Genomic DNA, 27444 nt, shown 5'->3' with positions numbered 1-27444 from the left:
ACAGTGACCTTTTAAGGTGCTGCAGACCCAAATATGAAAACACACTGATGCCCTCATCTAACCCTGAAATATACCCTCATTATACCCTGAGATATACCCTCATCGTACCCTCATCGTACCCTGTGATATTCTCTCATCTAACCCTTATCATACCCTCATCATACCCTGCGATATACCCTCATCATATCCTGCGATTTACCCTCATCATACCTTTGATCAGGAGAGAAGTGTTTGTGTCCCATGTGAGACTTAGTCAGCGATCAGTTATTTTATCACTATAGTTGTTCGTCACTCGTTAATCACTTGTTAGTTATTTGAGTCAACGGTTGTGACTCACGTCAACCACGATCTTGTCCTCACCTTCACAAAGTAGCTTTGTTAGCTTAACCAAACTGCCGACCCCTCTGCATCAAGAAACAATGAAAAGGTCTTCATCATTACAAAAAGGCCGAGAGCTTCTGCCCAAGTTTTTACATTAGACAGAGGATCAGATAAACTCACCTCTGCTGCTGCTGAGCTCGTTTCTCTCTTCAGAACATCTGATCATAAAGTCTGTCTTCAGCCTGGACTTTGCTGTTAAAGTGATCAGATGTCATGTTCCTGTATCAATAATCAGCTCAGAGTCATTAATAATAATAATAATAATAATAATAATATGTTTAATAGTTGGTCAGGTTAATAGGAAGTACAGAAAGGCTGCTGTGGTCTGTTCCAACAGGAACTGTGCTTCAACACTTTGGTTACATCATCTGCAGAGAAACATCGTCATCATCAATAAAAAACAGGAAGTGCTTATTATCGTTGTGCAAAACAAAATAATACTGTCAACAAAACAACAACAACAACAAACGAGAAACAGATTCAAACAACAACAACATCATTGATAACACTGAGTATGGCATCGTATTCCTTCTGTGGCTTCACAAACTCATCACACTCAGAAACTCTGTACCGTGGAAACACTGACGAGCAGCTGCAGCTCACAGCGCTCTGCTGCTCCACCTGCAGCCGGTGACAAAAACCCACAGACACCTACATACACCAGCAGGGGGCGTCAGAGGCAGCAGAGCGATGAGTTCTACAGTTTGTTCACTTCAAATTTAAAGTTTCAACAATTGAAAAAAATTATGGCTTCAACAGTGCAAACAGCCCCAACATGTTCTGACATGTTCCAACATGTTCCGACAGGATGCTACCCTGATACCCAGAAGAACAACAGTTCAGTTCACATGCTCTGATGGTGTCACTGTGAGAAGAACTTTAGGAAACTTCTTCATCATTAGAACATCAATAATAATAATAATAATACTGACATGAGGGTGGAACCAACAGTGTGGTTCTCTCACTGCTGGTTCCATCTTTGGAACCTGTAGTTTCAAAGTTGTGGTTCCTGTAGTGCCTCAACAGTGACACCTCAGAGAACCCTCCTCCTTCATACTAACACTGATGCTGCGTTCACCTTTGGATCACAGAAATAAATTAATCTGCTTGATTCTGACGTGTCAGCTCTAAAACTTCTGGAAACATCCAGAGATGCTACAAGAACTATGAGAACCACATTCCTTCTGTTCCACTGTGAGCTGGACTCATCACCTCTCTGAGGACTGTCTTTGATGTTCTGCAGAGATCAGAGGGAACTGAGGAGGTCAGAGGTCAAACTAACAGCTGATCTCACCATCACAGTAAATAATCCTGTTCTACATGTCTGATCGTTCTTGGTTCTGTTGAGAACCTTTCATTATTAAAGCTGTCTGAATTTCAGAGGAAAGTTTGGAACGTTTTTGAAGCCAAATTAAATTCGGATTCACAAAATTCAAGTTCAGACAATAAAGTAAATGTTTTACACCGAGACACAACTTCATCAAACATGGCAGAATGATGTCACAATCTTCCTCCACCTCCTCCTCCTCCTGGTCCTCCTCCTGGTTCTCCTCCTGGTTCTCCTGGTCTACAGACAGATGTTGATCTGTTTGGCCAGCTCTCGGTCCAGGTCATGGATCAGAGTGTCGAAGTCCTTCAGGCTGAGTCGACAGTTAAACGGAGCGTCAAAGTCCATGAAGTCGTCCACGTACAGAGCTCCTCCTCCTTCTGAGGACCATGCCTCCTTCTTCTCCTCTTCCTCCTCTTCATCCCCGCTGCCTGAAACATCATCAACAGGAAGGAGTGAGTTAAGGGAGCAGAAGTCGTGTTCACGGTAACACAGAACTGTCTGAAAACACATCTTTGATTCTGGGTGCAGAAGAACAGACACATTCAACAACAAACAGACTCGGTCCTGAACATCAGGACAGAAAGCCGCCATTTTTGTTTGGGTGGAGGAAATGGACAAAGCGTCCTGCTCATCTGTTTACCTCCATCACTGTCACTTCCTGCCACCTCGTCATAATCAGCTTCCTGTGCGGAGAGAAGATCTCGTCCACAGACGCTCCAGTCTCCTGCGTACCGGTTGATGGGAGGAGGACTCTCCAGCCGGGCCAGGCCTCCTCGACCCCGACGTGACACCACCACCTCCTCTTCGGAGGGCAGAGCCAATCGCAGCACAGGATGCCGCTGCTGCTGGCTCAGGGAGGCGTGTGTGAGGGCGGGGGAGGGAGGCTTGGAGACGTCCAGGTGGTCATCTGCTGGGATTCGCTGAGTCGGCACTGAGGAGGTAGAGTAAGACACTGAGCAAGGTGACACGTGCTGAAGGTAATTTGGTTTGCATAGCAACAGCAGAGTATCAAAGTGGGCGGAGCTTGTGGTCAATGTCTCCTCCTGTCTCACCTGGCCACAGCTGCAGCAGGTAGTGCAACGCCTCAATGTGTCGTTTGAAATCAACCGCACTCGCTATCTCCTCGCCATGACCCAGCCCCTTCCCCCCTCCTCTTCCTCCTCTCCCTCCTCCTCCTCCTCCCCCGCTCCACGCCTCCTGGGTTGGCGTGAGGAGCACCGGGCCAAAGCAGACAGCGAGGTTCTGGTGCGTCATCCTGTTGGACGAGCTGAGGGACGCCACCAGGCTGAGGTGGTCCAACAAGAGAGACAGGGTGGCCTGGAGACAGAGATAGAGAGAGAGACAGACACAGAGACAGACACAGACAAAGACAGACACAAACACAGACACAGACACAGACACAGAGACAGAGGCAGACACAGAGACAGAGATAGAGAGAAAGACAGACACAGAGACAGACACAGCAATAGAGACAGACACAGAGAAAGAGACAGACACAGAGATAGAGACAGACAGAGCGATAGAGACAGACACAGAGATAGAGACAGACACAGAGACAGACACAGCGATACAGACAGACACAGAGATAGACAGACAGACACAGACACAGAGAAAGAGACAGACACAGAGAAAGAGACAGAGACAGACAGACAGACAGAGACACAGACACGGAGACAGACACAGAGACAGACAGAGACAGAGACAGACAGACACAAACAGAGAGACAGAGATAGAGATAGAGACAATGTTGGACAGATACTCCTCAACTTGGACTGAGGAAAGAAAATGTCCTCGTTGTCCAGGTTCATGTCTCAACAGTAAAGAAAAAGTCGTGTCTCTGTCCTCCTGAGGACACGACTCAATGTAGTACTGCAGTATTAGTACTGAGTTACTCGGTATCAGTACTCAGTTACCCTCTCTGACTGCAGTACTGCAGTATCAGTACTTACCCTCTCTGACTGCAGTACCGCAGAATTAGTACTCAGTTACTGCAGTATCAGTACCCAGTTACTCAGTATCAGTACTCAGTTACCCTCTCTGACTGCATTACTGCAGTATTAGTACTCAGTTATTGCAGTATCAGTACCCAGTTACTCAGTATCAGTACTCAGTTACCCTCTCTGATTGCAGTACTGCAGTATTAGTACTCAGTTACTCAGTATCAGTACTCAGTTACCCTCTCTGGAGGCGGCAGACAGGACAGCAGCTCCACAGTGTCCTGGGCCAATTGGGGGTCGGGGGTCACAGGTGGAGCTGGTGGGGGTCGTAGGGTCATGGCTTCTCTGACCACCTGGTATAGCGTCCTGGTGATGAGCGGAGACGGCAGCTCCCGCAGGTAGTCCTTCAGAATACCTGAGAAAACACACGTGACATTGAAGACAGTGAAGACGTCTGTTAAATGTGATTCACTCTCTGACCAGACTAAAATACAACATGTCGTGCCAGTGTGATGTCACATCCTGTGAGACAACAACACAACAACTGGAGGTCGTCTCCCCACAGCTCACACTGACTATTTATCACTCAGAGATTCAAACAGCTTCGTCAGTTAGTTTGACCTCTGTCTGTGGTTCTTTGTGTCTCGTTAAAACTGTCAAATTCCTGTAATAACACTTATCACATTAAAAACTAAAGTCATCTGAAGTACCATGTTGTACTCAGCGCTCAGTTAACAACCAACCCCGTGACATCAGCAGCAGCAGCTTGTAAGATGGCTCCGCCCTGCTGGAGGAGACAGGAAATACAATCTAGATCCAGATCAGGTGGATATCAGGTCTGACTGCAGTATCACATCTTACCTACAGTAACAATCACACACACCACAGTCATATTGTTCATGTTACTGTCAGGTTCAGGTCGTCAGGTCCGAGTCGTCAGGTCCGAGTCACCCAGCAGCGTTTTCACTGACCTGTGATGACATTGATGTCAGGGTACAGCTCCTCACTGAGACTCACAGCTGAACTGTTCCTCTCAAACCAATCCCTGAGTTCCTTCTTCACCGCTGCAGAACCACACAGTCTGTACAGACCCACCACCTGATGGACGGAAGGACGGACAGGGGGACAAACAGTGACGGACAGAGGGACAGACGGGGGGATAGACAGAGTGATGGACAGAGAGACAGACGGGGCAGAGTGACAAAGGCACAGATCAGGTCCTGAACAGCAGTCAGAGTCATTTTCTTGTAGTTTTAACAATGAGTCCAAACTTCACAGTAGTTGTGTCCCACAGGACCGGTCCGTTCTGACCTGCAGTGAGCTGATGCTGGTGAACGTACCTTCAGTCCTCTGCGTTCGATCTCTGCCACAGACTTCTGGATCAGCAGAGGGATCGGAGCGGCACATCCTTCTTTCTCCACCAGGTGGTGCAGTTCAACCCCAAACACATTGGCAGGTACTGAAGAGTCACTGCTGGGCTGTGGGGACAAACTCATCCTGTCACCTCGAACATCAGTGACAACAGTCACAGTGATATACAGGAAGTGATGTCACTGAGGAGACACTAACAGCTGCCAGTGCTGAAATCAAACATCTGAGTCCATCTGAACTTATTTTCATGTTTCCACCTGTCTGATGAGTCTCTGATGATTTCATCACTTCAACTAGCTGTTGTAGTCTTACTGTAGTCATAGTACTGTGGTAGTCTTACTGTAGTCGTAGTACTGTGGTAGTGTTACTGTAGTCATAGTACTGTGGTAGTCTTACTGTAGTCGTAGTACTGTGGTAGTGTTACTGTAGTCGTAGTACTGTAGTAGTGTTACTGTAGTCATAGTACTGTGGTAGTCTTACTGTAGTCGTAGTACTGTGGTAGTGTTACTGTAGTCGTAGTACTGTAGTAGTGTTACTGTAGTCGTAGTACTGTGGTAGTGTTACTGTAGTCATAGTACTGTTGTAGTGTTACTGTAGTCATAGTACTGTTGTAGTGTTACTGTAGTCATAGTACTGTGGTAGTCTTACTGTAGTCGTAGTACTGTGGTAGTCTTACTGTAGTCATAGTACTGTAGTAGTGTTACTGTAGTCGTAGTACTGTGGTAGTGTTACTGTAGTCATAGTACTGTAGTAGTGTTACTGTAGTCATAGTACTGTGGTAGTCTTACTGTAGTCGTAGTACTGTGGTAGTCTTACTGTAGTCGTAGTACTGTGGTAGTGTTACTGTAGTCATAGTACTGTAGTAGTGTTACTGTAGTCATAGTACTGTGGTAGTCTTACTGTAGTCGTAGTACTGTGGTAGTGTTACTGTAGTCATAGTACTGTAGTAGTGTTACTGTAGTCGTAGTACTGTGGTAGTGTTACTGTAGTCATAGTACTGTTGTAGTGTTACTGTAGTCATAGTACTGTGGTAGTGTTACTGTAGTCATAGTACTGTTGTAGTGTTACTGTAGTCATAGTACTGTGGTAGTGTTACTGTAGTCATAGTACTGTTGTAGTGTTACTGTAGTCATAGTACTGTGGTAGTCTTACTGTAGTCGTAGTACTGTGGTAGTGTTACTGTAGTCATAGTACTGTAGTAGTGTTACTGTAGTCGTAGTACTGTGGTAGTGTTACTGTAGTCGTAGTACTGTAGTAGTGTTACTGTAGTCATAGTACTGTAGTAGTGTTACTGTAGTCATAGTACTGTGGTAGTCTTACTGTAGTCGTAGTACTGTGGTAGTGTTACTGTAGTCATAGTACTGTAGTAGTGTTACTGTAGTCATAGTACTGTGGTAGTCTTACTGTAGTCGTAGTACTGTGGTAGTGTTACTGTAGTCATAGTACTGTAGTAGTGTTACTGTAGTCATAGTACTGTGGTAGTCTTACTGTAGTCGTAGTACTGTGGTAGTCTTACTGTAGTCATAGTACTGTGGTAGTGTTACTGTAGTCGTAGTACTGTGGTAGTCTTACTGTAGTCGTAGTACTGTAGTAGTGTTACTGTAGTCATAGTACTGTAGTAGTGTTACTGTAGTCGTAGTACTGTGGTAGTCTTACTGTAGTCATAGTACTGTGGTAGTGTTACTGTAGTCGTAGTACTGTGGTAGTGTTACTGTAGTCGTAGTACTGTAGTAGTGTTACTGTAGTCATAGTACTGTTGTAGTGTTACTGTAGTCGTAGTACTGTGGTAGTGTTACTGTAGTCGTAGTACTGTAGTAGTGTTACTGTAGTCGTAGTACTGTGGTAGTGTTACTGTAGTCGTAGTACTGTAGTAGTGTTACTGTAGTCGTAGTACTGTAGTAGTGTTACTGTAGTCGTAGTACTGTAGTAGTGTTACTGTAGTCATAGTGCTGTCATAGCGTTACTGTAGTCGTAGTACTGTAGTAGTGTTACTGTAGTCATAGTACTGTGGTAGTGTTACTGTAGTCATAGTGCTGTCATAGCGTTACTGTAGTCGTAGTACTGTAATAGTGTTACTGTAGTCATAGTACTGTAGTAGTGTTACTGTAGTCGTAGTACTGTGGTAGTGTTACTGTAGTCGTAGTACTGTGGTAGTGTTACTGTAGTCATAGTACTGTCATAGCGTTACTGTAGTCGTAGTACTGTTGTAGTGTTACTGTAGTCATAGTACTGTTGTAGTCTTACTGTAGTCATAGTACTGTAGTAGTGTTACTGTAGTCATAGTGCTGTGGTAGTGTTACTGTAGTCATAGTACTGTGGTAGTCTTACTGTAGTCATAGTGCTGTGGTAGTGTTACTGTAGTCGTAGTACTGTGGTAGTGTTACTGTAGTCATAGTACTGTAGTAGTGTTACTGTAGTCGTAGTACTGTAGTAGTGTTACTGTAGTCATAGTACTGTAGTAGTGTTACTGTAGTCGTAGTACTGTGGTAGTGTTACTGTAGTCATAGTGCTGTCATAGCGTTACTGTAGTCGTAGTACTGTTGTAGTGTTACTGTAGTCATAGTACTGTTGTAGTCTTACTGTAGTCATAGTACTGTAGTAGTGTTACTGTAGTCATAGTGCTGTGGTAGTGTTACTGTAGTCATAGTACTGTGGTAGTCTTACTGTAGTCATAGTACTGTAGTAGTGTTACTGTAGTCATAGTACTGTGGTAGTGTTACTGTAGTCATAGTACTGTTGTAGTCTTACTGTAGTCATAGTACTGTAGTAGTGTTACTGTAGTCATAGTGCTGTGGTAGTGTTACTGTAGTCATAGTACTGTGGTAGCGTTACTGTAGTCATAGTGCTGTCATAGCGTTACTGTAGTCATAGTACTGTAGTAGTCTTACTGTAGTCGTAGTGCTGTGGTAGTATTACTGTAGTCGTAGTATTGTAGTTGTGTTCCAGTGTACCTGAGTGTCCCATTTCTCCTGCAGGGACAGTTTGACATAAAGAAGTCCTCGGGGCTCCAACTTCACACAAAGCTGCTGACTGCGACTTCCTGAGAGACAAAACACACACTCTGTCATACACACTGAAACAGTGAAGGTACAGAGTGTGTGCTGTGTGTACTGTACCTTTAAAGAGTGGGGGGATGGACACGCCTCCCAGTCCACAGACTCTGTTTCTGGTTGGACCACTTGACGTCTGATCCGTCCCTGATTTAGCTACTCCCACTGCTGCAGAGACACACACACACCATCAAAATTGAACATAATCACACACACACCAGTTCAACCAGCTCCACATCCAGACCTCCCAGTTACTGTCCAACACCTGCACCAGTCAGGTTAACTGGTCAGAGTGGAGACATGAGGGACAAATCTAAAGGGTTAAAGGGCTGGCTGGTTGTGGTCATCGGGTGGTAGCAGCAGTAACAGTAGTAATCAGTGAGGACAACAGTACCTGGCGTTAACACTACTATGCGAAGCTGCCGCGCTCGCTCCAGCTCCAGGTTGAAGGCGTGGTTCAACGGTAGGGCGGAGCCTCGCAGGGTCAGGAGGGCAGTCCTCGCTCTTGTCACCCCATCAATCTGGATGGCCACAAAGACTTCCTTACTTCCCTCTGACCTGAGAACAGAGACGTCCAATCAGACGAGAGAGCACTGAACCAAAGACTCCATCATTTCACACGGTCCTGAACGTGACTCTGCCGTCACAGTGTCGAATGCAACTTTGCCATCATGGTCCTGAACATAACTCTATCGTCACTGTCCTGAACATAACTCTGCCATCATGGCCCTGAACCTAACTCTGCCGTCACGGTCATGAACGTAAGTCTGCCGTCACTCATCCAGGTGTGTTCCTACCTGCTGCTCTTCATCTCCTCCAGGCCCATCAGGTGAACTGTCAGTAAACCCGTCACCCGCTGGCTGCAGCGTGGTGGATCGCAGCCCACGTACAGTTGGAATGAACTGACGTCACACGCTGTTTCCTGGGAAGTGGTGATGGGAGGAGCCTGTTGCCGCGGCAGCAGTTCAGGGGAGTCCCCATCACTAAGGTAACCTAAAGGTTAACAAACATTTTACATTTAGAAAAACAAACAGCTCAAGTGATTTAGACTCAAAGGACGAGTCAGCCAGGGGGCAGGACGTGTCAGATGGAACTTGTACGTTCGTCTTTGTTTCGTCCATAATCGTGAAAACTTTACCTCCTTTGGCCGATTGTCCTCTCGATGATCGTCTCCGTGGTCTGGCTGGAGGGGCGGAGCTATCCAGGTGATACCTGCTGATCACGTTCTGGTTGGACAAGGCCGATGACGATGATGCTGCACTCTTGCTGGTCGACTCGTCACCGACCCCTCTGCCGTCGTTTCCTTGACGATTGGCCCGGGAGGAGGAGCGAAGGCTGAGTTTACGGCGCAGCTCGGGAAGTTTCTTCATCTTCAGGGAGAGTTTCCTAACCGTACCTGGAGACCGCAGCCTGTCAATCACACTACCGGATACGCCCCCTTTCTTTTGGGAGGCGGGGCTAGAGTCTGAGGGGGCAGGGTCTGAGGGAGAAAGACACAGAGACTGAGGAACACTGGAGACAGAGTGACGGATGTATTTAAGGTCAGCAGAAGAATGTGGGCGGAGTCAGTCAGGTTTACCTATAGATTCTGTTGTGATGTCATCAGTATGGTGGCTAACACTGGGATTGGTGCCCTCCAGTGGACATTCTACTCTGGCGTCTCCTGGCCCCGTCCTCCTTACTGCTCCTCCCTCCTCCCTGTCGTCCCTTCTCCTCCAGATCTCCTCCTCCCTGGGCGGAGCACCTGCATCCTCCTCCTCGGGGATCGGGTTGTACCAGATGTTGCTGCTGCTCTCTGGTTGCAGGCCGCAGGCCTCGTCTGAAGCCTGGGTCTTTCCTGAGGACAGCACCCAGGCTCTGCTGCTGCGATCCAGGCTCTGCAGATACGCACGCTGGCCTGACAGCTTGGTGCTGACGGAGGTGGGTGGAGCTTCAGAGGAGGCCCCTGCTGGCTGGGGGACTTCCTGCAGGACTGAGGGAGAACTGACAGGAACACAGGAGGTGCTGGTCGCATCCCAGGAGAGACTGACGCACAACCTGTCGCCGCACTGCTCCGTCTGAGAGCAGGAGGAGGAGAAGAAGAGGAAGAGGAGGAGGTCAGGCTACCAGGAGGAGGACCAGGATAAGGTCTCCTCAGCAGGAGGAGGACAGTTCAGACTGATATTTGTAAGAACGCAACATAAACACTGAATCTTTGTGTTTTAAGATTAAATATTAAAACTCTTCTTCTCTTGTACCTTTTCTTGTGCCAGCCTCTGACTCCAGGCCTGCCCAGATGCATCCTGGGATATTCCTAAGTATCTGGGGGTGGAGCTTGAGGGCAAGGAGGTGGGTGGAGCCGCATAGCCCTGTCGTGCCCATGACTGTTTCTTAGCAACTGTGATGTGGTTGTGCGGTGGCGAGGGGGGGTCAGGGTCTGGATTTGTCGTCATCGATGGTGATGATGAAGACGTCTGGAGGACAGAGTTGACCTTAACTGCGACATCTGCAGGACACACGCACACACACACACACACACACACAGTGTTTAAACCAGAGACAAATGAATTTATCAGTGTGTTTCCGACTTCAGTGAAAACTGGATCTAACGTTAGTTGGTCTGACATCATACAGGTGATGCTCTCTGATTGGCTGGCAGCTGTCTTTCTCTAACCTGCAGGTAACCATGGCAACAACATGGATGCTTTGGACTACATCAGCAGTTCACTCACTTAAGAAACCTCTGTGGCCTCCTCCAGGACCCATGGAACATCTGCAAGAACCTAAAGAACCACTGTGACCTCCTCCAGGACCCATGGAACATCTGCAAGAACCTAAAGAACCACTGTGACCTCCTCCAGGACCCATGGAACATCTGCAAGAACCTAAAGAACCACTGTGGCCTCCTCCAGGACCCCTGGAATGTCTGCAGGAACCTAAAGAACCTCTGTGACCTCCTCCAGGACCCATGGAACATCTGCAAGAACCTAAAGAACCACTGTGACCTCCTCCAGGACCCATGGAACATCTGCAAGCACCTAAAGAACCACTGTGACCTCCTCCAGGACCCCCGGTACATCCTCAAGAACCTAAAGAACCACTGTGACCTCCTCCAGGACCCCTGCTACATCCTCAAGAACCTAAAGAACCACTATGACCTCCTCCAGGACCCATAGAACATCTGCAAGAACCTAAAGAACCACTGTGGCCTCCTCCAGGACCCCTGGAATGTCTGCAGGAACCTAAAGAACCTCTGTGACCTCCTCCAGGACCCCTGGAATGTCTGCAGGAACCTAAAGAACCTCTGTGACCTCCTCCAGGACCCCTGGTACATCCTCAAGAACCTAAAGAACCACTGTGACCTCCTCCAGGACCCCTGGAACATCTGCAAGAACCCAAAGAACCACTGTGACCTCCTCCAGGACCCCTGGAACATCTGCAAGAACCCAAAGAACCTCTGTGACCTCCTCCAGGACCCGTGGAACATCTGCATTAACCTAAAGAACCACTGTGACCTCCTCCAGGATGGATTCAGTATTGCTGTTCTGAACACAGGTGAGGAGACCAGGAGAACCCACCTGAGGATCTGAGGCTGAGAACTGACTCATATGGGATCACTATTTCTGCTGTGGAGCTGAGTTCAGACTGAATGGGCTTTAACAGAGATTGGTTTAATCTGTAAACCAGAGGACAGAAGGACTGATGAACTGATGAGTTCAGACTCAGGTGAGGTTTATCAGTGATCAATAAACTGATCAGGACTGACCTCGTCTATTTAAGCAGTGATCAGTGATAATCGTCTACACCTCAGACTGTCTCTGTCTCTTACTGTGTCTGTACAACTGCTCTGACTGGACAGGAAGTGATACTCTCCAGAGGTCGGCCTCCACTTCCTGTCGTCTGAATGAAGCCAAAGAGGAGCTGATGGCGGACTGAGACTGTGTGAACGTGTGAACGTGTGACTGAGTGACTGAGTGAGCTAATAATAAAGCATCTGTTTTTAATTCTCAGAAGCCTGAGAAATACTGATCACTGAGGGGAGGGGGGAGGGGAGGAGGAGAAAGGGGAGGGAAGGAGAGGAGAGGAGGGAGGGGTGGGGGGAGTAGAGGGGGGAGGTGAAGAATAAACAGCTGTGAGTTTGCAGATGTCAATGAAGTCTCTGTATTTAAGACTAAACACACACTGCTGACTATTCACTATTCATTACTGTCTCAACACACACACACACACTAACACACAGTATCACAGTGTGTTAGTGTGTGCCAGTGTGTGTGTGCAACAGTGTGACAGTGTGAGTGTGCCCTGCAGCTTTAGGAGTCGTCTCTAACTTCTCTAAATGTTGGGTTTGTTTTCAGTGTCTCAGATTTTTAAGTGAATCTTTGTTTCTTTGATTTGAATCTTTGAATGTTTGAAACTTGTCGACTTCTTCGTGTAAAACAGTCCTGAGTTTAAACTGTTAACTCCGACAAGACAACACTCAAATAAACAATAAACAGGAAGCGACCACATATACACACACACATACACACATACACACACACACACACACACACACACACACACACACTCAGGTCTAATGACAGGAAGTGGCCCAGTTAGTCTTCAGGAAGTGGATCATTAAAATGTGTAGAAGAAGAGCAGATAGCAGCGGTGTCGGCTCAGAGACCTCTCCTTATATTTAATGACTCCTCAGATCCACTTAGGAACTGTTGAAGGGGGCTGGAATCAAACCCACGGCTGCTGCAGAAGGACACTGTCTCTGTACGTGGGACGCCCACTGTAACCACTGAGCTACTGAGACCTTATCATCAGTTTTAAAGAAGAAAATGCAGGAGGAGTTGTTTTCTTTGAAATTCACCGAAATGACCAATTCATCAGCCAGGAACTGGAAAAACTGAAATTATCAATGGATTTTAAAATTTCCAACGGTCCTTGCACACATCATGGCTGACGAACGCTCCAGTCAAATAAATCAATAAATAAAATAAAAATCTGAGCTCAAAATAGTGACATTTAATCAGCATCGTTTTCCTCCTGAAAACCAGTCACATGATGTCACCGACAGGTGAGGTGTGATGTCACAGATTTGATGTGGAGTTTATATGTTCAGATTTTAGAGGTGAAGTTCAGTGAAAAGGTCTCATTGTGTCTGCAGATGAGCTGCGTGACTCTGATCACGGGACTGACCACGTGACTCTGATGTGACTGATTGATGAAGAGGAGGACTCCATGATCTGTTAAACACACCTGTCTGATCTGACCTATGACCTCTACCTGTTTGTCTCATCAGCCTCTGTACCTGACTTTATTAACACAGGTCTGTTTGTCCCACTCATGGCTGTATCCATGACAACGAAGCTGCTCTGACCACGACAGAGGATTTCTTCTGTTCCTCAACATTCTGGTTCTCATTGTCGCATGAACCATTCAGAACATTAGGACCTAAAATAACCTGGTTCAGAACCTGAGGGGTCGGTTCTCACCTGAACCAAACACACCTGAAGTGAGAATCATGGGCGTGTCATATTCTACAGGTCAACTGAACATCAGGTGATCACTGACAGCTGCCATCTTGCTTCTACTGTTTACCTTGTTGTGTCCCGCCCTCTGCTGATGACACGTCTGATCACAGTGGTTCTGAACCAAAGTCCCCAGAACCCTGAACAGAACCAGGTCAAGAGCCAAAGTGGTCTAATCAGAAAAAACAAACAACAGAGTTCAGCTCTTTGTTTGTTGACTCACGGTTGCCACAGCAACAGCAGCAGCTGACTGAGTCTCTAGGCCAGATGTGAACTGTTGCATTGTGGGAGAGCAGAGATGAACTGAAACGCTGTGATGTCATCATTCAGGACAAACCATCATAACTCTGACTTTTCATCATCAGTTAAACATGTTGATGAGTCTGACGACGTTTAACCTCAGCTGGACTCTGTGTTCACTGATGATTAGCTCATGTTAGCATGCTAACATGCTAAGCTAAAGTCTGCAGACTAAAGACAACCAGCGTTAAAGAAACGTGTCAATATCTTTGTGGCGGCTCTAAAACGGTGGTCCTACATCACACAGTCAGAGGTTCAAGGATGGCTGTCGTCACGGTCTGTGATCAAAGACAGCCTGGGATAAAATTCTGACAGTGTGACTGCTGTTACCACCTACGTCTGCTAACCAACCAATAGAAATGCAGCATGAAATGAGCCAAACAAACAGACGGACAGCAGCTCGCCATGGAGGCAAAACTGAAGCACTAAAAGAAATGTGAGAAGAACCTTGTGAAGCCTTGTGACGTGTCCTCCAGCTCCGACCATGATCGGGTAAAGAAGGACGAAGCATGGAAGGATAGAGAGGCGGAGCTACAGCTGACAGGTGACACACCTAGCAGCTAGCAAACACACACACACACACACACACACACACACACACACACACACACACACTGCAGTATATCGTGCCCACAGAACTTCAGGTTATGTATTAGTATGAGCCTCTCTGTTGTCCTCCACAGTTGAAGTAATAACCCTGCAGCATCACTCAGTGTGAAGCTGTGACATCATAGCCTGTGACTCAGTCAGCGCCGTACGTCATCAAACAGTCTGCAGACATCAAACATGATGTTTATCCAATCCATGTGACACAGTGGAGCTGCACTAAACTTATCAGACTGATCAGATCTCACAGTCTGTAGGGAGGACTGACAGATGCTGAACATGGTATCAACACACACACATCATACAAACACATCATACACACACATCACAGCTGTAACATGTTTCCTCAACACAAGAACATGTTCTGTTTCATGTTTCCTTCACAGGAGAACGTGTTCTAATGTTTCATGTTTCCTTCACATGAGAACATGTTCTAATGTTTCATGTTTCTTTCACATGAGAACATGTTTTAATGTTTCCTCAACACGAGAACATGTTCTAATGTTTCAGGTTTCCTTCACATGAGAACATGTTTTAATGTTTCATGTTTCCTCAACATGAGAACATGTTCTAATGTTTCATGTTTCCTCAACATGAGAACATGTTTTAATGTTTCATGTTTCCTCAACATGAGAACATGTTCTAATGTTTCATGTTTCCTTAACACGATAACATGTTCTAATGTTTCATGTTTCCTTCACACGAGAACATGTTCTAATGTTTCTAATGTTTCATGTTTCCTCAACAGGAGAACATGTTTTAATGTTTCATGTTTCCTTCACATGAGAACATGTTCTAATGTTTCATGTTTCCTTCACATGAGAACATGTTTTAATGTTTCATGTTTCCTTCACATGAGAACATTCACATTAAGCGTCCTCACCTCACAGACTGTTCCATATACATCCTGAATGTTTAACATGCTGCACATCTTGTTTTCATTTTTTCTTTTTCCTTTTTATGTAAATATTGTTTTGTGCATTTTAACATTATACACATATTTTTATATTTCTAACTTTATATAATCAGTAATGTGATATTATATTATCGTAGTTTTATAGGATACATAACATGTTGTTATATGTTCTACTCACTTTACATCCTCAGCACATTGCACATGTTTTATTTGGTATTTTTCACACTTTATACTTGTTATTTCTTCTTCTATAACTCTCTACATCAGAGCGACTGTAACGAACCACAGTTTCTCCCCTCAGGGATCAGTAAAGTATTTCTGCTTCTGTCTCTGAGTCTGATGAAGGTTTTTACAGCAGCTCAACATGTACTTGTACGTTCTGCTGCTTCGTATGTGTACTGCAGTACTGCAGAGAAATATTAAAATGAGCTCCAGCAGCTGCAGCATCAAACTGTTAGCACATCAGTAACTATAACACATTAATATCATACAGTATATGCTACTCCACATGAAGAGTACTCTGAGTGATACTGTTGTACTTTTACTTCAGTAACATTTGTATCTCTACACTGTGGCATCAGCACTGTAACTGCAGTAAAGGGTCAGAGGGACTCTCATAGGTTTGATCTGTTTAAGGAACAAAGTTTAGTTTGTTGATGTGACCTCAGATCAGCAGAGAGGAGAAGTTTTAGTAAACAGGACGCTCACGCTCGGTTCAGCAACAGTTAACAGTCATCACTAACATTAACACTAACCAGTGAACTTTAACCCCGTCACTAACCCCAACAGATGAAGGTGGAGGTGTACAGAGTGTATAAAGTGTTGTGGGCTCCTCACCGCTCTCTTTGGGGTCCGTCTTCCTCCTGGATCTGTCTTTGCCTCTCAGCCTGGAGAAGGTTCTCTTCAGCAGGGGCTCGGCCATGGTGGACCCCCCCTCCCTGCGTCCCGCTCCGTCCTCCTCAGGGTGGAGGTCCTGGAGACAATAATCCAGCAGGAGCACAGAGGAGTCAGCGCTCCTTCATGGTGCTCAGATCACAGTGTTCACACTCGGCCATGACTCCAACTCCTCGTCCACTTTGACTCTGAGCTGCAGAACAGGAAATGAATTCCACACATTCTTTCCCAAACTCCCCCCTCCTCCTCCTCCTCGTCCTCCTCCTCCTCCTCCTCCTCCTGTTCCTCCTCCCACTCTCTTCCCTCCACTGGGACAGAAGGACACACAGGATTCATGGGAAACGTAGTCCTGAATACTGTCAGAACAGCTTTAATTCAACCATCAGATGTTTTTATTCTTCTGCTGATATAAAATAAAAAGGTGATCCTTCATCGGACCAAGGACTCATCTGCTTCATCATCATCGTCATCTTTATTATCATTATTATTATTATTTGTACCAGTACGTCTTCATGTTTAGTCTCACCTCTGCTGCAGATCACACTTTCTTCTTCTACTGTCACTAGTCGTACTTCATGTGTTCATACAAGTTCAGTGTCTTTAATTCTGCTGCTGAAGGTTCAACACTCATTCTGGATCAGTCTGTGAAACTAAAATAAACACAGACTGTGATGAGCTTCATTTAAGTACAGTCCAGAGACATTTAATATTCAAACTGAGAAACTATATTGTTCTAATAAAGTTGTGACAGCAGCAACAGCAGGGGGGGAAACACCTGTGTGTGACCTTCCTCAGGTAAACAGGTAACAGATTAAAGAATTATTAACAGGGGCCTGTTTCCTGTCACTGTGTGACATCATCACCTCAGTCAGTGTTTGCAAAGTGAGGACACTGAGTGTTGAAGTTTATCTGACTTCAGTGTTACAGTCCCATGATGCACCTCTCCGGGGATGACGCTTCATCATGTTCCACACATGTTCAGTGGGAGACAGGTGTGGACTGCAGGCAGGTCAGTCTGGTACCTGCACTCTGTCACTGCGAAGCTACGCTGTTGGAACACGTCACAATGTGTCTCATTGTCTCGCTGAAATAAGACGGGACATTCCTGAAAGAGACAGTGTCTGGATGGCAGCATATGTTGCTCCAAAACCTGGATGGACCTTTCATCATTCATGGAGCCTTCACAGGTGTGACATTACCCATGATGCACCTCCATCCATTACAGACAGGAAGTTACCCATGATGCACCTCCATCCATCACAGACAGGAAGTTACCCATGATGCACCTCCATCCATCACAGACAGGAAGTTACCCATGATGCGCCTCCATCCATCCATCACAGAGAGGAAGTTACCCATGATGCACCTCCATCCATCCATCACAGACAGGAAGTTACCCATGATGCAATCTGGAAATCCATCGGTTAAAAAAAAAAAAAAAATAGAATAAAAAAAATAAAACCTTTTTTTTTTTTTTCTTCCTTTACCTCTGGAGGCACAGCCCGGAGTTTTTCGACTAACGGAAGTGCAGGGGCCTCGGCGATCGCTCACGCCCTTCACTTCCGGTGGTGCTCCCGGGGAATCTCCTTGTTGTTTACAAATACTTCGGGCAGAAAACCAGCAGAGTTTAGCTATATATCACATTTTCCACGTCACTATATCACCGTGTAGACTAATCTGATGTTTGTTACAGTAAGTCTATAAACACAATTATTGAACAAACGTTACTATTTCCGTGTGCACGTTTTGTAATTAATAACAATAATAACATCGTAGATTAGCTGGGCTAACCGTTAGCTGTTAACGTTAGCCATTAGCAGTGTCTGTAATAACCATAGACCATAGATAAAAATAAGGTAATAACTCAATAAACGGTCCATGAATAAAATATTTTTTCCAGCGGATATCTTAGTTACAACATGATTGAGCTAGCAAAGCAGTTTTGTGTTGCTATGTGTGGTATTTATTCAGTTTTGGGAAATCACGATGTCTAGAAAGCATCAGTGGCTGCAGCTGACAGGGACAGTTAGCAAAGCTAACATCAGGACGTCATCTGTTAAAAGCCTCCCAGTGTCGGATACGACATGAAACTACTCCAGTTAGCTCAGTCATGTTGTAACTAAGACATCCACTGGAAAAAATATAATTTTTCATGTTGACGAGACAGCGTTTTGGGTGGAGCGATCGCTATGGACGCGGAGCTTGCTGTTTCTGTAGATACACATTTCCTGGGGAAATGCATGCACCTGCATGTCTCGGCCACGCCCCCTCCATTGTGACTGGCTAAAGCGCAGCATCGTTCAAACTCAAAGCCTCCCCAGTCGTCTTTCACATAGGGCTGCCGACAGATTCTACAATGTAAATTGCAGAATCTGTCTTGAGAGATTACCCATGATGCAACTTCATCCATCACAGACAGGACGTTACCCATGATGCACCTCCATCCATCACAGCTGATGGGCCCAGAGAAGTGGGCGGAGCTGTTTCTGGACGTTGTTGATATGTGGTCGAGTCTGAACTGTCATTTTTAGATGCAGAGATGAACTGTGTGTGTGTGTGTGTGTGTGTGTGTGTGTGTGTGTGTGTGTGTGTGTGTGTGTAACAGGTGTTTCTCAGTCTGATGTTGCTCCTGTCACAACCTTATTAGAACAATTAAGTTTTTCAGTTATAAAGTTTAAATACCTCTGGACTCTGTTCAGCTCTGTTTTTATCTTCCGATCCAGGATTAGTTTGCTCTAATAAAACTTCTTCTGCTGACTGAAGGGCAGACGGGTCATCAGCTGACTCCTCTGAGGTCAACCTGCAGGTCAGAGGTCAACACGCAGACGCGTGTGTGTGTGTGTTTGTGTGTGTGTTTGTGTGTGTGTGTGTGTGTGTGTGCATATATAAGGAGGACTGATGGAAGCAACGCTCCTCATTGTGTCCTGATCTCCAAACAGGAAGCTGATCTTTAATCTTTTCTTCATGGAGCTGCAGAGGTGAGAAAACATTTATTTATTGATTGATTGATTATTGATAATGATGTTTGTGTGTTGGTTGTTTAACCGCATTTAATCATTAAATCTTGTTTCCCTTCAAGTTTTTTTTATAAATTATATTATTAATATTATGATGACAGTAGACCTGATGACTCACAACTCTGCTGTGTGACATCACACTGTGTTAACATGTCACTGCTTCATCATGACATCATGTATGTCAGTGTTCATACAGACGACAGTATCATGTGTTAAAGATATGACTCTGGTGTCACCTGTTAAGGTCACATTTCATTTTTTAATCAGTTGTATGAACCTTTAATTATTAACTAACCCCTTCTGTGTGTGTGTGTGTGTGTGTGTGTGTGTGTGTGTGTGTGTGTGTGTGTATTTTGTGCTGCTGTAACAGTTAAACTGCCATCTGAGGATCAATAAAAGGATCAATAACTCAAACTTAGAAATTATTGTTGATGGGAAATTGAATTGGAGAGAACAAACTGACTGGGTCACCAGAAAAGTAAATAAATCTATTGGTATAATAGGCATGTTAGTCATCTGGTTACAACAAGCTGTCTCCTTACTCTCTATTACAGTTTAATTTATCCCTATCTTTCATGTTGTAATATAGTTTGGGCGAATACTTTTCCTACTACTCTCCACAAAATTTTGGTTGTCCAGAAACGTTTTGTTAGGATTGCAACTCGATCACAGTCTCACATCTCATCTGCTCCTCTATTTCAGAAACTATAATAAACAATACTATAAATATGTGTTTTTGTTTATAAAATTCAGTTAAGGGAAGGGAATATTCCTGAGCAGTTTAAGATTTACTTTAATTCAAATTCACAGATTCACTCTGACTCAACCTGCCACTCCTCAGATCTTCATCCTCCTAAATTTCTCACTCGTAGAGGTCAATTTTCGATAAGGTTTAGGGGCACTAAATTATGGAATTGTTTTTTCTTCCTCTTTAAAATGTTACAAAAGATGTTTAAAAGATCATTTAACTGCTGTATTGTAACTATTTTCCCTAATGTATTATTGTTCATGTATCTGGTTCTTATTTTACTTTATTTATTTCATTATTTATTTGTTTGTTTTTGTGTCACTCACATGTGCCATTATTGTTTGCTCATGAGTCCACTCAAAACACTCATATACACACACATCACACATTCATATGTATTTATTTTGATTTTTATTATTTTTATGACTATATATATTTTGTATATTTAGTTTGCCTTCATCATTTTTTGTATGTTAATTTCGTGCTCTACATAACATTGTGAAATTTTAAAATTTAGGTGGAGGCTTCAAATAAGCCTACTGGGTTTTTCGCCTCTTCCTGCACCATGTACTCTTTATCTGTTATTCTTGTGTATTTTTAAACTGTGCAAAATAAACTAAACTAAACTAAACTAAAGTAAACTTCATCATTATCAGTGGAAACATTTTTTTAATCTCTGAATGATTTTTTGTTCAACCTTTAATTCAAGATGATTTTATTCTCTAAATTCAGAAATCAGCCTCAGAATTCATTCTGAATCTGTGATAATCCATAAACTTATCATCTATAACTGATCATCTGTATGATGGTGATGATGATGATGATGATGATGATGATGGGGATGAAGATGGTGCAACTGGATGAAGATGAATTCTTTGTGTGTTTGATGTCAGTAGAAATTAATAGATCCTTATTGTTTTTGCTTCTATTGTCAGATCTGAGCTGATCAGCTGTGAGGAGGAGGAGGAGGAGGAGGAGGAGATGATGGTGGTAAGGAAAAGTGTTTTCTATTAAACTTCATGAGAATCAAACTTTAATTTTTTTCTCCTTTTTGTTTCCTCTCTTCACATCAGATTTATAGAAACTTGGAAAAATTATCAATTAAATATAATTATTGTTTTTATTATAAACAACATGTTCAACATCTGACTCCTTCAAAGGCTGATCAATCTGATCAATCACATCAATGAGCTGCTGTTTAGTTTTTATTTTAAATGATTAATATGAGTGCTGTCTGACCTCTGACCTCTGGATAATAAAATGACATCAGCAGCAGGTTAACGATTGGCTCCAGTCCACCTGTCGCTGTCATGGTAACCAACCGTCTGTTTGTCTGTTTGTGTCTGTGAGAAAGTTTTCATGTCTTCTCTTCCTTCAGGGTCAACGTCTTATTTAATGCTTTGAGGGATGGAGGAAACAGACAGGATAAATATAATAAATAAAATAAATATAATAAAGAACAAACTGAATATAACAAATATAAAACAAGTATAATAAACTCAATAACTAAAATAACTGAGTGAGATTAAAGTGTTTCTACAATGAAGTCTGTTGTGTGCGTGTGCATGTGTGTGTGTGTGTGTGTCTGAGGACAAACTGTCCACACGCACATTTTACTAAAACAGTATTCAGTCTGTTAATTTGATTCAAGACGAGACCACATGACCCCCCCCCCCGCTGACCTCTGGCCACGCCCCCTTTAGGAAGTTTTGGCCAATAAAATGACACCAGAGAAGGTCATGGTCAACACACACTCACACACAGACACAGACACAGATACACACACACACACACACACACACACACACACACACACTCAGCTGTAAACTGAGGCTGCTGCCAATGAAGTTTTATAAGACAGAGGTCAGAGGTCAGCTCTGTTTCTGGAGTCAGTTTCCTGTTTCACACTTTAAATAAAGTTTTATGATTCAAAGTCACAGAATAAAGACGTCTCTGTGTGTCCTCAGCAGGTGAACGACGGAGGCTACGAGTCGTCTGTCTCTCAGGAGAAGCAGGACTCGGATCGTCCAATCAGACTCAAGGTCAGAGCAGAACTGTCGTCTCATTGGCAGATAGTTGATGAACAACAGGAAACATGAAACCAGCTGCTGCTGAACTGGTTCATCTGATTCTGATGATCAATAATAATCAATACTGTGGTGATCAGTGAGTCCAAAGACACCACATTTATCTGAAACATGAAACCAGGGCCAGAACCAGGACCTGAACCAGAATCAGAACCAGGACCAGGACTTGAACGTGGACCATCACAGGAAGTGGTTCAGTCAGAGCTGCAGTAGCACTGTAGTACCAGCAGGGGCAGTGTTCAGCAGTAGTAGTGTGTGCAGTACCTGCGTGTCTCCATGTGACACAGTGTCCGTCTGTTTGTCCCCGTCCAGACGGACCGATCGGGTCGTCTCCTCCTGGAGACTCCTGCTGACCTCCAGAACCTCCTGCTGCTGAGGAGGCGCAAGAGGGAGCAGAGAGCTGCTGTGAGAACTCGTCCTGCTGCTGCTCCTCCTGCTGCCGTGGTAACACACACACACACGCACGCACACACACGCACACCTGTACAGGTGACGACAGACAGCAGAGAAGATGAGCAGTCACAACTTCCTGTTTCCATCCCCGTCTCTGTTTCTTCCTGCTTTATGTTTAACGACTCATTAACTCGTTAACTGGAGACAGGTGAGGAAACAGGAAGTGAAGACATCAGAAGGTGAATGAGTGTGTTGCTCAATGATGTCGTCACTAATAGACTCTGTCGGCGTCTTTCAGCCGTACTACGTGGACGAAGAGGATTTCTTTACGGCCTGTGATCAGAAGCAGCTGCTGGTGATCGACAGGTACCTGTCAACAGGTGGAGACGTCAACGCCTGTGACTCAGTGAGTCATCAACGCTCCACCGCTTCTGTTGGCTCTGAAACATGCAGTTTATTCAAATAAACCCCCGACTTCCTCCTGACAGCTGCTGTTCATGTTCTGTGAGAAACCAACAGTCATGTTCTCAACATGTTCCTCAACATGTTCCTCAACATGTCCCCCATCATGTTGTCAACATGTTCCTTATCATGTTCTCCACATGTTCCTCATCATGTTCTCAACATGTTATCATCATGTTCCTCATCATGTTCTCATCATGTTCCTCATCATGTTCTCATCATGTTTCTGTTTCCTCTGATCACAGTTTGAGCGTACAGGTCTGCACAGAGCGAGTTCCCAGGGTCACACAGAGGTCGTCTCTAAATTGATGGAGGCTGGAGCCAACATCCACAGCAGAGACAAGGTTCTGTCTTAATCCAGTGTTAGAATATGGTTTAATCCACTGTTAGAACATGGTTTAATCCACTGTTAGAACATGTTTAATCCACTGTTAGAACATGGTTTAATCCACTGTTAGAGCATGTTTAATCCATTGTTAGAACATTGTTTAATCCACTGTTAGAACATGGTTTAATCCACTGTTAGAGCATGTTTAATCCATTGTTAGAACATGGTTTAATCCACTGTTAGAGCGTGGTTTAATCCAGTGTTAGAACATGGTTTAATCCACTGTTAGAACATGTTTAATCCACTGTTAGAACATGTTTAATCCACTGTTAGAGCATGGTTTAATCCAGTGTTAGAACATGGTTTAATCCACTGTTAGAACATGTTTAATCCACTGTTAGAACATTTTTAATCCACTGTTAGAACATGGTTTAATCCACTGTTAGAGCATGGTTTAATCCAGTGTTAGAACATGGTTTAATCCACTGTTAGAACATGTTTAATCCACTGTTAGAACATGTTTAATCCACTGTTAGAGCATGTTTAATCCACTGTTAGAACATGGTTTAATCCACTGTTAGAACATGTTTAATCCACTGTTAGAGCATGTTTAATCCACTGTTAGAACATTGTTTAATCCACTGTTAGAACATGTTTAATCCACTGTTAGAACATGGTTTAATCCACTGTTAGAACATGGTTTAATCCACTGTTAGAACATTTTTAATCCACTGTTAGAGCATGGTTTAATCCACTGTTAGAACATGGTTTAATCCACTGTTAGAGCATGTTTAATCCATTGTTAGAACATTGTTTAATCCACTGTTAGAACATGGTTTAATCCACTGTTAGAACATGGTTTAATCCACTGTTAGAGCATGTTTAATCCATTGTTAGAACATTGTTTAATCCACTGTTAGAACATGGTTTAATCCACTGTTAGAACATGGTTTAATCCACTGTTAGAACATGGTTTAATCCACTGTTAGAGCATGTTTAATCCACTGTTAGAACATGGTTTAATCCAGTATCAATTGTGGTTCTAATGTTCTGTTTCTGTCCAGCTGTGGTCCACCTGTGTCCACTCTGCCTGTCGGGGAGGACATCTGTCTGTCCTCAAACTGCTGCTGAACCATGGAGGAGACTACACTGCAACAGACAGGGTAACACCACACACACTACTACTACTACACACAGTAACACTCAAACTTTGAACCTGAACTTAGTTCCACACAGAACCTGAATTTAGTTCCACACAGAACATGAACCTTGTAATCTGAACTTTGTTCTACAAGGAACCTGAACTTTGATTGTTTTAGGTGACTACAGACAAACCAGTTGAGTTTGTTTTTATAGGTGACGTGGAGTTTTTAATGTAAACAACCATTCTGATGGGTTGTTATGACATCATCATATTTCACAGTGACATCACTCTCAGCGGTGGTTCCTTATTGGTTGGTCTCAGGTACTGAACGGACTGAAAGGGACTCACAAAGATTTTGTCTGTAAACAAAAAAAAAACATGTCCAAACACACGTATGATACAGAGTGTGTTAACATGTGCATGAACCTGTGTGGACACTGAACCTGAGGACAAATCTGGAGCAGCAGAGGAACCTGAGCTACAGAACCTGTTGGAACAACATGTCTGACAGAAAGATAAACTGTAATATGATCGTGTGTGTGTGTGTGTGTGTGTGTGTGTGTGTGTGTGTGTGTGTCAGCTGGACAGTACTCCTCTTCATGTCTCTGTGAGGACCGGACACAACGACTGTGCTGAACACCTGATTCACTGTGGAGCTGACATCAACAAGCAGGACAGGGTGGGTCCAACAAACACACACACACACACACAGGTCAGAGGTCAGAGGTCGTACTCAGAGTCGCTCTGAGTGATGAAGTTCTGGTGTTAAAGTGCAGACTGGATCCTGATGAAGATAACGTCACTCACAGAGCGTCTCAGGATGAGGAACACATGCCTGTGATACGCTGCTGGTTATGGTTGCTTAGCAACCTCAGATACAACCTGTCGCCACACTCTTGAAAGCAGAAAAGTCACAGGAGTAGCACCCAGCACCGACCTCACGTCTTCCAGGCGGTTAAAGACACAGCATGTGTATGGCCTGTAAGATAGATGCTGGGGAGACAAACTGTGAGGAGGAAGAGGACAGAGGAGGACAGAGGAGGGAGGATGGAGGGAGGGGGAGTTTGCTTTTTCATCAGAGGAGAAATGGCTGAAAGACAAAGAGGAAGGAGAAACATTGTCCAAACACTGGACGATACAGAGTTCATGAGACAGACAGAGCAGAGAGAAAGTTTATGGTCGATTAGAGACACACACACACACACGTGTCCCTCCTGACACACTATGACATGTGTCCTCAGAGCAGCAGAGACGACTTCAGTCTGTCTCCTCCGTCCCATCAGCTCACTATCACTCTCATACTGTGATACACTTCATGTCCACCAGGTGTCCTCACCTGATGGACTCAGTAGATGTGGAGACAGTGACACCCGGTGGTCGTCTGTCAAATTGCACTCAGCTCTGATTTCACTCTGAAGGTTCAAGACAGGGAGCAGCTGTTTGACCTCCGTCATGTTCTCTGAGACCAGAGGACACTGTGTCTTCCATCATTAATAATGAATCTATAGGAGTCATTTCACACGACTGAGTAACCCTGCACTGAGACAATAATCTTCATCTTCATCGTCTTCATCAGGGAGATGCGACAACACTTTGAACTGATCTAAACACAGCTGACAGAGTTACACTGAGCTCCATCAATCATTTAATAAACTATCTGGACATTGATTGTAATGTGATGGTGATGATGATGATGATAGTGATGATGATGATGATGGTGAGGATGGTGACAGTGATTATAATGTGATGGTGATGATGATGATGGTGATGTCATGTTTCAGGAGGGAGACACTCCTCTTCATGATGCCGTTCGACTCAACAGATCTAAGACCGTCCAGCTGTTGTTACTACACGGAGCCGACACACACATCACCAACCAGGTAACCCTGACATCTGCTCCCTGACCTCTGACCTCCGGGGCCTCGGGGCCCACAGTGTGTACAGACATGATGAAGGTCTGACAGTCTGTATGAACACTGAGTCTGACGCTGCAGTTCTGCACACGCTCAGACCGTCACAATAACTCATGTCTCTGACTCTCTGTCTCTGTCAGGATGGACGCTGTCCTCTGGATGACGTGTTGGAGTGGCAGAGTGAGACAAAAACTCTCCTTATCCAGCCCAATGACAGGAAGTGATGTCACTGATTGTGTTACAGATTCACCAATAACAATTCAACACTTTGAGGCTTCTGATTTTTCATCAGTGAAGTAAACAAAGTTTGTTTTTGTTTACGTCTTCAGGAAAAATCCCAGAGACACAAACGTCTCAGCAGCTTTTTTTAATTATGCACTTAAATGAAACCTTTATTTACTCACTCTGTGTTTCATTGATTGATTGATTGATTGACTGACTGATGAAGTCTCAGTGTGACCACCAGGTGGCAGTAATAATAAATCATAAACAGGAACCAGAACCTGTTGTTAAAGATGAAAACATTTAGTTTTTATTTTTTGAAACAAGAATAAAATGTTTGTGTCATCTATACAAAGACGACTCTACTTCCTGTTTACCTCTGGCTGTAGTACGGCAGCCTCTGAGGGACAAATCTGTCCATCGGCAGTCCAGGAGGTGGAGACGGTCGGACAGATAGCAGGTGGAGACAATGAGACAGACGGCAGGTGGAGACAGTCAGACAGACAGACAGACAGACAGAGTCGGTGATTCTACAGACTGGTATTATTTTCAGGAGAACCTGGAGAACGTTCTGTGCTTTTAACATGTAGATTTTGTTTTAAAACAGTCTGTAACATCAGGAGGGTTCATCCTCTGGAGAACATTACTGGTGATTGCTTACTGTTGTGACCTCTCACTCTGTAAACAAACAATAAACACCATCAGAAAAACAACAATAATAACATTTTGTTTATTTAAAGTTTCTTACAGAACATTTTCTATTTTTCACAGTTTAAATCAGAACTCAGGAACATCAGAGTCCAGTTTACAGCCTGAGACACGTTCTACTGCTCAGGTACACACAGGT

At 44.3% G+C, this 27444-nt stretch overlaps 2 protein-coding genes across 2 annotated transcripts; one reads left to right on the top strand and one right to left on the bottom strand.

Moving 5' to 3' along the window:
- Positions 1-653: 653 nt before the first annotated feature.
- Positions 654-16506, bottom strand: LOC125880815 (rho GTPase-activating protein SYDE1). The gene is made up of 14 exons (XM_049563558.1): positions 16227-16506; positions 10307-10554; positions 9649-10126; positions 9208-9549; positions 8867-9062; positions 8464-8627; positions 8136-8237; positions 7971-8059; positions 4989-5126; positions 4620-4746; positions 3888-4063; positions 2764-3028; positions 2352-2642; positions 654-2139 (listed from the first exon to the last, which is right to left on the bottom strand). Exons 1-14 carry the CDS (start codon positions 16309-16311, stop codon positions 1949-1951), a joined length of 2892 nt encoding a protein of 963 aa, XP_049419515.1. The 5' UTR covers positions 16312-16506; the 3' UTR covers positions 654-1948.
- Positions 16507-20853: 4347 nt separating this feature from the next.
- Positions 20854-27051, top strand: LOC125881290 (ankyrin repeat domain-containing protein 1-like). Its single transcript, XM_049564378.1, has 10 exons — positions 20854-20936; positions 20984-21038; positions 21983-22090; positions 22448-22579; positions 22827-22934; positions 23236-23334; positions 24383-24481; positions 25043-25141; positions 26244-26342; positions 26516-27051. Exons 1-10 carry the CDS (start codon positions 20854-20856, stop codon positions 26597-26599), a joined length of 966 nt encoding a protein of 321 aa, XP_049420335.1. The 3' UTR covers positions 26600-27051.
- Positions 27052-27444: the final 393 nt, after the last annotated feature.

The sequence above is a fragment of the Epinephelus fuscoguttatus genome, linkage group LG20 (genome assembly GCF_011397635.1).
Source record: "Epinephelus fuscoguttatus linkage group LG20, E.fuscoguttatus.final_Chr_v1".
Taxonomy (NCBI): domain Eukaryota; kingdom Metazoa; phylum Chordata; class Actinopteri; order Perciformes; family Serranidae; genus Epinephelus; species Epinephelus fuscoguttatus.
This window is presented reverse-complemented; position numbering and strand designations above follow the sequence as displayed.

Coding starts and splice junctions, on each gene's coding strand:
- LOC125880815 (XM_049563558.1), bottom strand. CDS start 16,311: ATGGCCGAGCCCCTGCTGAAGAGAACCTTCTCCAGGCTGAGAGGCAAA. Junction 9,063..9,207: donor AGGACAATCGGCCAAAGGAG/GTAAAGTTTTCA, acceptor GTTAACCTTTAG/GTTACCTTAGTGATGGGGAC. Junction 5,127..7,970: donor AGGAGAAATGGGACACTCAG/GTACACTGGAAC, acceptor TTGTCCCCACAG/CCCAGCAGTGACTCTTCAGT.
- LOC125881290 (XM_049564378.1), top strand. CDS start 20,854: ATGGTGATGATGATGATGATGATGATGATGATGGGGATGAAGATGGTG. Junction 25,142..26,243: donor ACATCAACAAGCAGGACAGG/GTGGGTCCAACA, acceptor GTCATGTTTCAG/GAGGGAGACACTCCTCTTCA. Junction 26,343..26,515: donor ACACACACATCACCAACCAG/GTAACCCTGACA, acceptor TGTCTCTGTCAG/GATGGACGCTGTCCTCTGGA.